The 11,806-nt window shown below is 49.4% G+C and overlaps 1 protein-coding gene across 2 annotated transcripts; it reads left to right on the top strand.

Annotated features, from left to right (window-relative positions):
• The first annotated feature begins 7,364 nt into the window (after positions 1 to 7,364).
• MOS (MOS proto-oncogene, serine/threonine kinase) lies at positions 7,365 to 9,676 on the top strand. 2 transcript variants are annotated; one of them, XM_040354229.1, is made up of 2 exons: positions 7,365 to 8,771; positions 8,814 to 9,676. In XM_040354229.1, exons 1-2 carry the CDS (start codon positions 7,508 to 7,510, stop codon positions 9,449 to 9,451), a joined length of 1,902 nt encoding a protein of 633 aa, XP_040210163.1. In that variant the 5' UTR covers positions 7,365 to 7,507; the 3' UTR covers positions 9,452 to 9,676. The 2 variants fall into 2 exon arrangements, with proteins under 2 accessions (XP_040210163.1, XP_040210162.1); XM_040354228.1 differs by having other exon boundaries at positions 7,366 to 9,676.
• The last annotated feature ends 2,130 nt before the right edge of the window (positions 9,677 to 11,806 follow it).

Genomic DNA, 11,806 nt, shown 5'->3' with positions numbered 1-11,806 from the left:
AATTTGTTACCCTGTTGCCCGCCTGTTAACCGTGCCGGCTAGTCCTCTGACCTCTGCATCCTCAAAGTTCCAGCAAGCTGTCTACCCAGAATATGCAAATGGGTTGGAGTTTTCCTTAACTCTGGCTGGTTCCTCAAACACTACTTGTGCTCTGTACCTGTTCATCTGCCAGTTCTACAAGCAACACTTACAGGCACTCGTGTTCCTCCTAACCTTAACCGCCATCTGTCTCACCCTCAGAGGGGTTTGGGCTGGAGATACAAGAGAGGCCGACCTCATCATATCAGACTCCTACCAGGTACGTGACACCAGAATTGGCAGTCCTGCCACTGGTGCCCCATGCTTTTCACAGATGAGAGCAGGTTCACCCTGAGCATATGTGACAGACGTGAAAGGATCTGGAAAGTGTAACGGAACGAATCAACAAACAGTAAATAGTTCTTTACAGATATCCTGGAATATATTGTGGATAATAATTACATAATAATCCCATCTCAGGTAGTCCATGATATAATTTTTCAGTCATCCTATGCCCTTAGTGGACATAGGATGATTTTAGACATAAGATGGTTCGGGATGTCCCGGGTGAGTCTGTCACAACAAGCCGCGGAGAACTTTATGCTGCCTGTAACATCATTCAGCATGACTAGTTTGGTGGTGGGTCAGTGATGTTCTGGGAGGCATATCCATGAAGGGACACACAGACCTCTACACAATGGCACCCTGACTGCCATTAGGTATCGGGATGAAATCCTTGGACCCATGGTCAGACCCTACACCCATGCAGTGGGTCCTGGGTTCCTCCTGGTGCACGGCAATGCCCGGCCTCATGTGGTGAGAGCATGCAGCCAGTTCCTGGAGGATGAAGAAATTGATACCATTGAATGGCCCCCACGCTCACCTGACCTAAATCCAAAAGAAGACCTCTGGGACATTATGTTTCGGTCCATCTGGTGCCGCCAGGTTGCACCTCAGTTTGTTCAGGAGCTCAGTGATGCTCTGGTCCAGATCTGGGAGGAAATACCCCAGGACACCATTTGTCGTCTCATTAGGAGCATGCCCTGATGTTGTCAGGCATACATACAAGCACTCGGGGGCCATACAAACTACTAAGGACCATTTTGAGTTGTTGCAATGAAATTTTAGCAAAATGGACTAGCTTGCTGCAGAATTTTTGCAAATTAAACTGACACTAATGTAAAAATGAATGGTCACACTACACTCACACTGAACTATCTCTAGATTCAAACTAAACTGATATTCTACACTGACAATAGAAGCACAATAGCCCACTATAGCACACTAACTCGCTATCAGCACTGAACAGAGCCCTGTTCTATCTCTCTTTCCTCCGATATCACACTGCAAATTGGAGCCAATGAGCCATGATTGGGCAAAGTCACCGTAAGTTTCTCCAATCATATCTCTGACAGTTCTCTGTGCCCTGATTGGGCAAAGCTTTCATTTCTTCAGCCAACCAGGGCTTCCAAAGCTACGATAATTTGGGTGTTCGTCAAATGGGCGAATAGCCAATGTTCGGCCCGAATTCATGCTCGGCCCAAACTGTTCGTACAACACTACTGTCTAGATGCAAAAAATAGAAAATAGGCAATACTTGGTCTCATGCTACACATGTGAGATTGCCGCCTAAACTAAGTTGTATGTTACTTTGAATGGCAATTGCGCGGTCATGCAACACTTTACCCATATGGAATTTGTATACGTTTTCTCACACAAAGGTGTCCTTTTATGAAGCAGTAAAATCTATTCACTGCTTCGTTCTCCGGCATTCACTGAGGAGATTTTTCTTGGAGGAGTGAAGTGATCTACCAACGCTTCTAACAGTGGAGAACGGCCCCTGATACTGGAATCTCGTGAGACTTTACGAGATTACAGTACCAGAAATTCACAGAAACACCAAGATGTCAGTTTATTGAGCGGTGATAAATTATCACCGCTCAGTACACTGACAGACGCCGTGGTTAATGTTCATAAAATAACGAGTCCCCCTACATAATATATATATGTATACACACACATTATATATACATGTATATACACACACATTATATATATATATATATATATATACACATTATATATATATACATGTACAAATTATATGTATGTATACATATTGTAAGGGGTTAGCTCAGTAGCGGGGTGTGTGACCCCCTGGATGGGTTCACTACACACTGAATTTATACAGACAGGCAGTCGAAGACGGTTGAAAACAAAGATTTTGGTTTATTCTTCCATCTTGCTGGAAACAAGTGCAAGCATCCAAACAGCATAAACAAAATCAAACATAAAATAAACCCTGGCCACTTTGGGTGTCTACCTTCCACACAAGAACCTATCTATGGAGTCTGGCACAGCCTAGTGCTGGGTAGACACTGCTGGTCATACAGCAGAAAAACAATAGTCTTTTTTTGATTTTTATCACACAGGAAAATCAATCTCCATCTCACCTCCTCAGAAGACTTTCAGCTACTGCTCTCCTTCACTCAGAAAGCCTCAGGATGCAGCAAATCAGTGGTAATCCTCTTGATTACTTATAGAGGCCTTAATTGCCTCATTCTGAACAGCTGAAGTCTTCTAACGCCCTTAGACCTTTTCTGGCTACATTTGCAGCCGACGCCTAATAACAATTGGTGTATTGTCTAAACAAGACAGAAGTGTATCTCCCATCTGTGACAACACCCACAGATTTACCTGACTTCCTGTCACATACCCCCCCCTCTTGTTTCAACCCTAGGGTTGGGACACAGGTTGCCAGGCAGGCATGCACTCGGGACAACCCATCTGCATTCCCCATTTTAGCATTTTAGGGCGATGCGTTACCACAAAACTAAATTCCTGGAGGGCCAGGAACCACCTATTTATTCTCCTATTGGTCTCTTTGTTCTGTGCCATCCACTTCAATGGGGCATGATCCGTCACCAGTTCAAACTGTCTACCCACAAGGTAGTACCGGAGAGAATCCAAAGCCCATTTCACCGCCAAACATTCTTTCTCAATGGTGGCATAATTCTCCTCATGGGCCTTCAACTTTCGGCTGAGGTACATAACAGGGTGTTCCTCCCCCTTGATAATCTGAGACAGTACAGCTCCTAAGCCCACATTTGATGCATCTGTCTGAACCACAAAGTCCCATGAAAAATCTGGCAAATTTAAAACTGGCTGACTACATAAGGCCTGCTTTAACGCCTGAAAAGCTGTTTCTGCTTCGGGAGTCCATTTGGTCATGACAGACTCCTTCCCTTTGGTCAAATTGGTCAGGGGAGCAGCCTGTAAGGCAAAATGGGGGATAAAGCAGCGATAATAACCCGCGATCCCCAAAAATGCACAAACCTGTTTCTTGTTGGGGGGACGTGGTCAATCCTGAATAGCCTCAACTTTGTTTATTTGGGACTTGATTAGACCTCTTCCGATGGTATACCCCAGATACTTCGCCTCTTCTAGCCCAAGGGTACATTTTTTTGGATTGGCTGTAAACCCGGCTTTCCAGATGGAATCCAACACAGCCTGAACTTTTGGCAAGTGTGATTCCCAATCCTGACTGTGGATGACAACGTCATCGAGGTATGCAGCAGCATAAGCTCGATGAGGCCGAAGGGTCTTATCCATGGTGCGTTGGAATGTGGCTGGAGCATTTTGTAACCCAAAAGGCATCCTCCGATATTAATACCACAAGTAAATGTGTAAAAAAACGTGGCCACAATATTGCTAGTAAAAATAAACCACAGAAGTGGTAAGTGAAGTCCGTGAAGTCCAAAATGGATAAAATGAAAAAATAAGTGGTAAGTCCAAATAGCAGGGAAAACACCCGTGAAAACTGCAGAGATGCTGTTGTTAGGCACCAGACGTGAATCCACCACCAATCATGCAGCTGCTTACCAGAAATCAAGGTCCTGCCGGACCACTATCAGCATATCTCTCAACCATAAATCTTAGATCAGCAGTAAATCCTCCACTTGCGCTAGAACCATGCCGTGCTCAACGATGGGTATAAAAGACAAAACAGAGCTCCACATAGCATAAAATATAAAAAGCACTATATCCAGTGCTAGGAATCAAATGCAAACAAAAACGCACAGCATGGTCCGATAGATGGCAGCGGGTGAAGTCCCGCCCTCGACCGAACGTTGCGTCCCAAGGGCGGGACTTCTTCAGCGGAAGAAGTCCCGCCCTTGGGACGCAACGTTCGGTCGGGAAGTACGTGACGTCACCCGCTGCCATCTATCGGACCATGCTGTGCGTTTTTGTTTGCATGTATACAGACCTTTTTTTCTCTGAAAATAGGGACAGGAACCCAACCACGACGCTGTCCCATTGATTTCAATGGGCAGCAGCAGTAGAGAAGCAGTATACACACCGCTCCAAAAATGCGGCTAGCGGGACTTTTTTTACCGTTCTGCTAGCGCACTGCTCCAGTGTCACACTGGAGACAATGGAGCAGCTTTTTAAGGGCGGATTGCCGGCGCTATTTTTAACGCTATAGCGCCTGCAATACGCTCTAGTGTGAAAGGGGTCCTAAAGGGGTTGTAAATGTACATTTTTTTTTTCCTAAATAGCTTCCTTTACCTTAGTGCAGTCCTCCTTCACTTACCTCATCCTTCGAATTTTTCTTTTAAATGTCCTTATTTCTTCTGAGAAATCCTCACTTCCTGTTCTTCTGTCTGTAACTCCACACAGTAATGCGAGGCTTTCTCCCTGGTGTGGAGTGTCATGCTCACCCTTCCCTTGGACTACAGGAGAGTCAGGATGCCCACTAACACACAGCTCCTTTCTCTATCTGCAACGTAGAGAGCGTCCCGACTCTCCTGTAGTCCAAAGGAGGGGGCGAGCACGACACGCTTTTTAGGGGGAATTTTTTTGTTACCTTTACAACCCCTTTAACCACTTAAGGACCGCCTCCCGCAGATATACGTCTGCAGAATGGCATGGCTGGGCACAAGCACGTACAGGTATGTCCTCTTTAAGTACCCAGCGCCCGCCCGCGACCCGGTCTGAAGCTCTTTGACCGCGGTACCCGCGGACCCGATCGCCGCTGGAGTCCCGCGATCGGTCCCCGGAGCTGAAGAACGGGGAGAGCTGTGTGTAAACACACCTTCCCCATTCTTCACTGTGGCGCTGTCATTGATCGTGTGTTCCCTGTTATAGGGAAACACGATCAATGACGTCACACGTCCAGCCCCGCCCCCCTACAGTTAGAAACACAGATGAGGTCACATTTAACCCCTTCAGCGCCCCCTAGTGGTTAACTCCCAAACTGCAATTGTCATTTTCACAGTAAACAATGCATTTTTAATGCATTTTTTGCTGTGAAAAAGACAATGGTCCCAAAAATGTCAAAATTGACATTGTCCGATGTGTCCGCCATAATGTCGCAGTCACGAAAAAAATAAAGAAATAATAGATAAAAATGCAATAAAACTATCCCCTATTTTGTAAACACTATAAATTTTGCACAAACCAATCGATAAACGCTTATTGAGATTTTTTTTTACCAAAAATAGGTAGAAGAATACGTATCGGTCTAAACTGAGGAAAAAAAAATTCAAGTCAAGTCTCACTCTCCGGGCCCCGGCTACTACTGGGTGGGGAGTGGAGGAAGATCACTCTGCCAGGGAAGGCAAGGAGATAAACAGGTAGGCGGCTGGCCGGGACTTGAGCCAAGGCAGAAGAACATGCGAGCGGAGCTGAATGGGCATGCAATATTCCCTCCGCTCCGACCAGCACATGATCATCAGAAAGGGGCACAGATAATGGAAAAAAATACACCCCCCTAAACTAGTAGGAGCAGCGGAGTGGGGGTGTTATTCAGAATTTTTTTATTTTTAATTCTGCACTGACTTTCTTTGAAATTGCCCCAGCCCCTGTTCAAATCCAATCCGGGGACAAAACCGGGGACAGTCTTGGTTCGGGGACTGTCCCCTGAAACTGGGGATATCTGGTCACCCTAATATAGAGGGCCTGCCTCCTGTAGCAGTGTACACATAGTATATAGATGTATATGAGGTATATAGTGTAGACAGGTTTCAGACACACGTGTATATAGAGGGCCCGCCCCCTGTAGCAGTGTACACACAGTATATAGATGTATATGAGGCATATAGTGTAGACAGGTGTCAGACACACTTGTATATAGAGGGCCCGCCCCCTGTAGCAGTGTACACACAGTATATAGATGTATATGAGGTATATAGTGTAGACAGGTGTCAGACACACGTGTATATAGAGGGCTCGCCCCTGTAGCAGTGTACACTTAGGGCCAGATTCACAAAAGAGATACGACGGTGTATCTCCTGATATGCCGTCGTATCTCTCAGAGTATCTATGCGCCTGATTCATAGAATCAGTTACGCATAGATATCCCTAAGATCCGACAGGTGTAATTGTTTTACACTGTCGGATCTTAGGATGCAGTACCGTGGCCGCCGCTGGGGGGAGTTTGCGTCGTAAACCAGCGTCGGGTATGCAAATTAGGAGTTACGGCGATCCACAACGGTTTTTCGCGTTTGCTACGTCGCCGCTAGTCTAGTTTCCCGTCGCAAAGTTAGTCTTTTTTTTTGGTGCCCTAACTTTAGTCAGTAAACGTATTGCTGTCTAAAGTATGGCCGTCGTTCCCGCGTCGAAATTTAAAAATGAACGTCGTTTGCGTAAGCCGTCCGGGAATACGGATTTACGCTACGCGCGTCGCCGTTCGAAAAACTGACGTCACAGCGCGCAAAGCACGACGGGAATTGCACAACTGAGCATGCGCAGCAGGTCCGGCGCAGGAGCGCGCCTAATTTAAATTGGCCCGCCTTGCGCCGGAGGCCGACGGCGTAGGTTTTCATCGCAAGTGCTTGGTGAATCAGGCACTTGCGATGAAAAATTGCGGCGGTGTAACGTATCTACGATACGTTACGCCGCCGCTCACCTACGTGAATCTGGCCCATAGTATATAGATGTAGATGAGGCATATAGTGTAGACAGGTGTCAGACACACGTGTATATAGAGGGACCGCCCCCTGTAGCAGTGTACACACAGTATATAGATATATATGAGGTATATAGTGTAGACAGGTGTCAGACACACGTGTGTATAGAGGGCCTGCCTCCTGTAGCAGTGTACACACAGTATATAGATGTATATGAGGCATATAGTGTAGACAGGTGTCAGACACACTTGTATATAGAGGGCCTGCCTCCTGTAGCAGTGTACACACAGTATATAGATATATATGAGGTATATAGTGTAGACAGGTGTCAGACACACGTGTATATAGAGGGACCGCCCCCTGTAGCAGTGTACACACAGTATATAGATATATATATGAGGTATATTGTGTAGACAGGTGTCAGACATGTGTGTATATAGAGGGCCCGCCTCCTGTAGCAGTGTACACACAGTATACAGATGTATATGAGGCATATAGTGTAGACAGGTGTCGGGCACACGTGTGTATATAGAGGGCCCCGCCCCCCGTAACCGTCTTTCGGCTTTGCTCCATTCACTATGCCGTCCCCAATCCCCGTTGAGCGGTTCCTCCCCCGGGATCTGTCCCCTTCCATAGACCTCCGTCCATGTAGCAGTCCTCTGGAGCTGAGCCGTTACAAGTCCGGTGATGGGAGCGCTTTCTGCAGCCGCCCGGCCCCGCGCAGGCTCCCTCCCCGCCTGGCCTGGTGCAGCATAGACTGGGAGCAGGTTCGGATTCTGGAGCCGCTGGGCTCGGGGGGCTTCGGCTCGGTGTACCGGGCCACCTACCGCGGGCAAACCGTGGCTCTGAAGAAGGTAAAGCGCAGCAGCAAGAATCGCCTGGCGTCCCGGCAGAGCTTTTGGGGTGAGCTGAACGCCGCTCGCCTCTGTCACCCGCACGTGATCCGCGTCCTGGCCGCCAGCGCCTCATGCCCCGGGGACACCGGTAGTCCCGGCACCATAATCATGGAGTACGCCGGCAGCTGCACCCTACACCGCCGCATCTACGGCCGGAGCCCCCCGCTGGGGAAAGCCTGCTGCCTGCGCTACGCCCGGCACATCACGGACGGCCTCCGCTTCCTGCACCGGGGCGGCGTGGTTCACCTGGACCTGAAGCCGGCCAACGTGCTGCTGGCCTCGGGAGACCTGTGCAAGATCGGGGACTTCGGCTGCTCGCAGAGGATGCGGGAGCACGACGGGGAAGCCTGCAATACTCAACTCCGCCACCTAGGGGGCACCTACACCCACCGGGCACCGGAGCTGCTCCGCGGAGAGCCGGTCACCGCCAAGGCGGACATCTACTCCTTCGCCATCACCTTGTGGCAGATGGTGACCCGGGAGCTGCCCTACACCGGGGACCGCCAGTGTGTGCTCTACGCCGTGGTGGCCTATGACCTGCGCCCGGAGATCGGGGACATCTTCCTGGGGACCGAGGAGGGCAAGCTGACCAGGGACATCGTACAGAACTGCTGGGCTGCCCGGCCCGAGGAGCGACCCAATGCCGAGGAACTGATCAACGCCATCGACCTCATCCATACCGAGGAGGACAGCCCTATGGTCCCTGAGCACAGTCCCAAACAGGGTGGGCCCCAGGACAGCCCTATGGTCCTTAAGCACAGCCCTATGGCCCCTGAGCAACGCCCTATGGTCCCTGAGCACAGTCCCCAACAGGGTGGGCCCCAGAAAGACAGCCCTATGATCCTTGAGCACAGTCTCCAACAGGGTGGGCCCCAGGAGCACAGCCCTATGGCCCCTGAGCACAGTCCCAAACAGGGTGGGCCCCAGGACAGCCCTATGGTCCTTAAGCACAGCCCTATGGCCCCTGAGCAACGCCCTATGGTCCCTGAGCACAGTCCCCAACAGGGTGGGCCCCAGGAGCACAGCCCTATGGTCCTTAAGCACAGTCCTATGGTCCCGGAGCACAGTCCCCAACAGGGTGGGCCCCAGGAGGACAGCCCTATGGTCCTTAAGCACAGTCTCAAACAGGGTGGGCCCCAGAAGGACAGCCCTATGGTCCCTGAGCACAGTCCCCAACAGGGTGGGCCCCAGGAGGACAGCCCTATGGTCCCTGAGCACAGTCCCCAACAGGGTGGGCCCCAGGAGGACAGCCCTATGGTCCCTGAGCACAGTCCCCAACAGGGTGGGCCCCAGGAGGACAGCCCTATGGTCCCTGAGCACAGTCCCCAACAGGGTGGGCCCCAGGAGGACAGCCCTATGGTCCCTGAGCACAGTCCCCAACAGGGTGGGCCCCAGGAGGACAGCCCTATGGTCCCTGAGCACAGTCCCCAACAGGGTGGGCCCCAGGAGGACAGCCCTATGGTCCCTGAGCACAGTCCCCAACAGGGTGGGCCCCAGGAGGACAGCCCTATGGTCCATGAGCACAGTCCTCAACAGAGTGCGCCCCAGAAATCGCCCTCTATTGGGGACAACCAGGACTGTCCCAGCTCAGCACACACCACCTGCCTGCAGGACCTCTCCTCCTGACCATCTGCACACTGACTACAGGCCTTGCACGTCCCCATAGTCCCTAAAACTGTCACCCAACTTGATGGCACTTCTTGGTTCTAAAAATGTCCCTGCATGGGGGGACAACCTGGACTGGCCAAACCTGCCTGCAGGACTCCTTCCTTCCCTGGGGACCCACCATCTACAGACTGATAAGAGCCCTCACATGTCCCCTTAGTCCCTGATACTCGGCACTGTCCCCACTTTGATGGAACTTCTCAGCTTCAGGAGTGTCCCTATATGGGAGGACAACCTGGACTGACCAAACCTCCTCCTGACCACACTGGGTACCCACCATATGCACACTGACAACAGTCCTCACCTGTCTCTCTAGCCTCTGATATTCAGCACTGTTCCCAACCTGTCAGCTCCAGGAATGATCCTACATGGGGGACAACCCAAATCTGCCTGCAGGATGTCTCCTCCTGACCACCCTGGGTACCTACCATCTGCAGACTGACAACAGGCCTCCTATGTCCCCATAGTTCGATACTTGGCACTGTCCCCAACTTGATGGAACTTCTCAGCTCCAGGAATGATCCTACATGCACTACAAGTTGGGGGGGATGGAGCTCAACCATGTGTAGTCCTCTTGTGTCCCCATAGTCCCTGCTACTCGGCACAGTTCCCAACATGCTGGGACTCCTGAGCTCCAAAGATGTCCTTGCGTGGTGGACAACCTGGACTGTCCAAGCTCTCCTGGACGTCCACGATGTGCAGACTGCTCTTATGACCATCCTGATAACAGTCCTCCCATGTCCCCAACTTGATGCAGGCTTTGCACACAGTTCCTTGAAGACCGCTTCTCCTGATCATGATTTTGGAGATTGGAGCTCCATGTGCATTCTGATGTTATGGTCAGCCTGATAACAGTTCTATCATGTCTCTGCACAGTCCTCAACTCAATACTTTACTAAAACTGGAGAGTGCAAAATTGAGCAGAGTCTCCAAATTGATGGAACATCCAAGAATGTCCTTGCATTTGTGACAATCTGGACTGTCAAACCTTGGCATGTACAACCTGCCTGTAAGACCTCACCTCATGACACCTCTAGAATTTCTGTGAAGATGGTGATGGGAGCGGTAGGTTGGAGCTCTAATCTGCTCCTTTAATGTCTCCCACCATTTTCCATAAGACGGCCCAGAGGTGAATGACTAAGGATGTCCCCAATAAGACTAGACCGTATCTGTGCTGTACACTGTAATGGTGCACAAGTCCGGTGTTATTCAGATGCTTGTTCACAATGCTATATTTTTTTTTGCTGCTATGTATGTATGTTTGTTTGTCGGGTTGGAGTTCACCATGTGCAGTTTACCCTTCTGGATCCTAACTTTGTCCATGAGGCAGCCTAGAGGCCATTGACCATGGGTGTCCTGAGAATAGCAGTGACCACAGAAGGAAGATCTGGACTCAAGGCACCTTTCACATGGGAGCCCTGTAATCTGTCCCAGCATGGGATCCTAGACTTGTTCCCCTGCTGAGTCCATTTAGAACAGAAACTGATGCTGCGCACGTGACATTTCAGGGTTGATTTACTAAAACTAGAGAGTGCAAAGTCTGGTGCAGCGCTGCATAGAAACCAATCGGCTTCAAGGTTTTATAATCAAAGCTTAATTGAACAAGCTGAAGTTAGAAGCTGATTGGCTATGATGCACAGCTGCACCAGATTTTGCACTCTCCAGTTTAAGTAATTCTCCACCGTGTCCATTCTGTTTTTTTTTTTTTCCATCTTGTGATGGAGGGAAAACGGAATTACTCCTTTGGGCGGTAGGTTGTAAACAGATGTGCGTCCGCCTAAAATAGACCTGGGCACAAACTTCTTGAGTTCCCTCCAACAAACATGGCGGCACCTGGGTGTTAGTAAAACCATCCACTTACATGTGGCCACCTATAGGGGCTCTCCCATTAAAAAATGACCAGTTGAGAATGTCCATGTGAAAGGGGCCTGACATTGTGATGGGGGTCAAGTCCAGGATTATCGGATGCTTGTTTTGGTGTCATGTTTTGGCTGCTATTTATGTTGTTTTTATGTCACTTTGGGTATCTTGTTAATGTGTTTTTTGTAGATTTTTTGGGATCACAGGTTTCTAGTCTGGTGCACTTATATACCATTGAGCTAACTACATTGCTTTTTAACCTCTATGATTCCTCCCTATCATAGGCTGGTGTTACAACTTTAACTTATTTTATGACTTTTGAAGCATAGCAATGCAGAGACAGGGAATGGATTATCACTTGGAATGCTTTTCAAATAAAATGCACAATTCAGTTTTCAATGGAGCTGAGCTTTGTTCATTGGCTACAAGTGACAGCTGGAGGTTTCATTGTAATGA

The sequence above is a fragment of the Rana temporaria genome, chromosome 5 (assembly GCF_905171775.1).
Source record: "Rana temporaria chromosome 5, aRanTem1.1, whole genome shotgun sequence".
NCBI classification, from domain to species: Eukaryota; Metazoa; Chordata; class Amphibia; order Anura; family Ranidae; genus Rana; species Rana temporaria.
The sequence above is the reverse complement of the archived record's forward strand: the minus strand, read 5'-3'. Positions and strand labels throughout refer to the sequence as shown.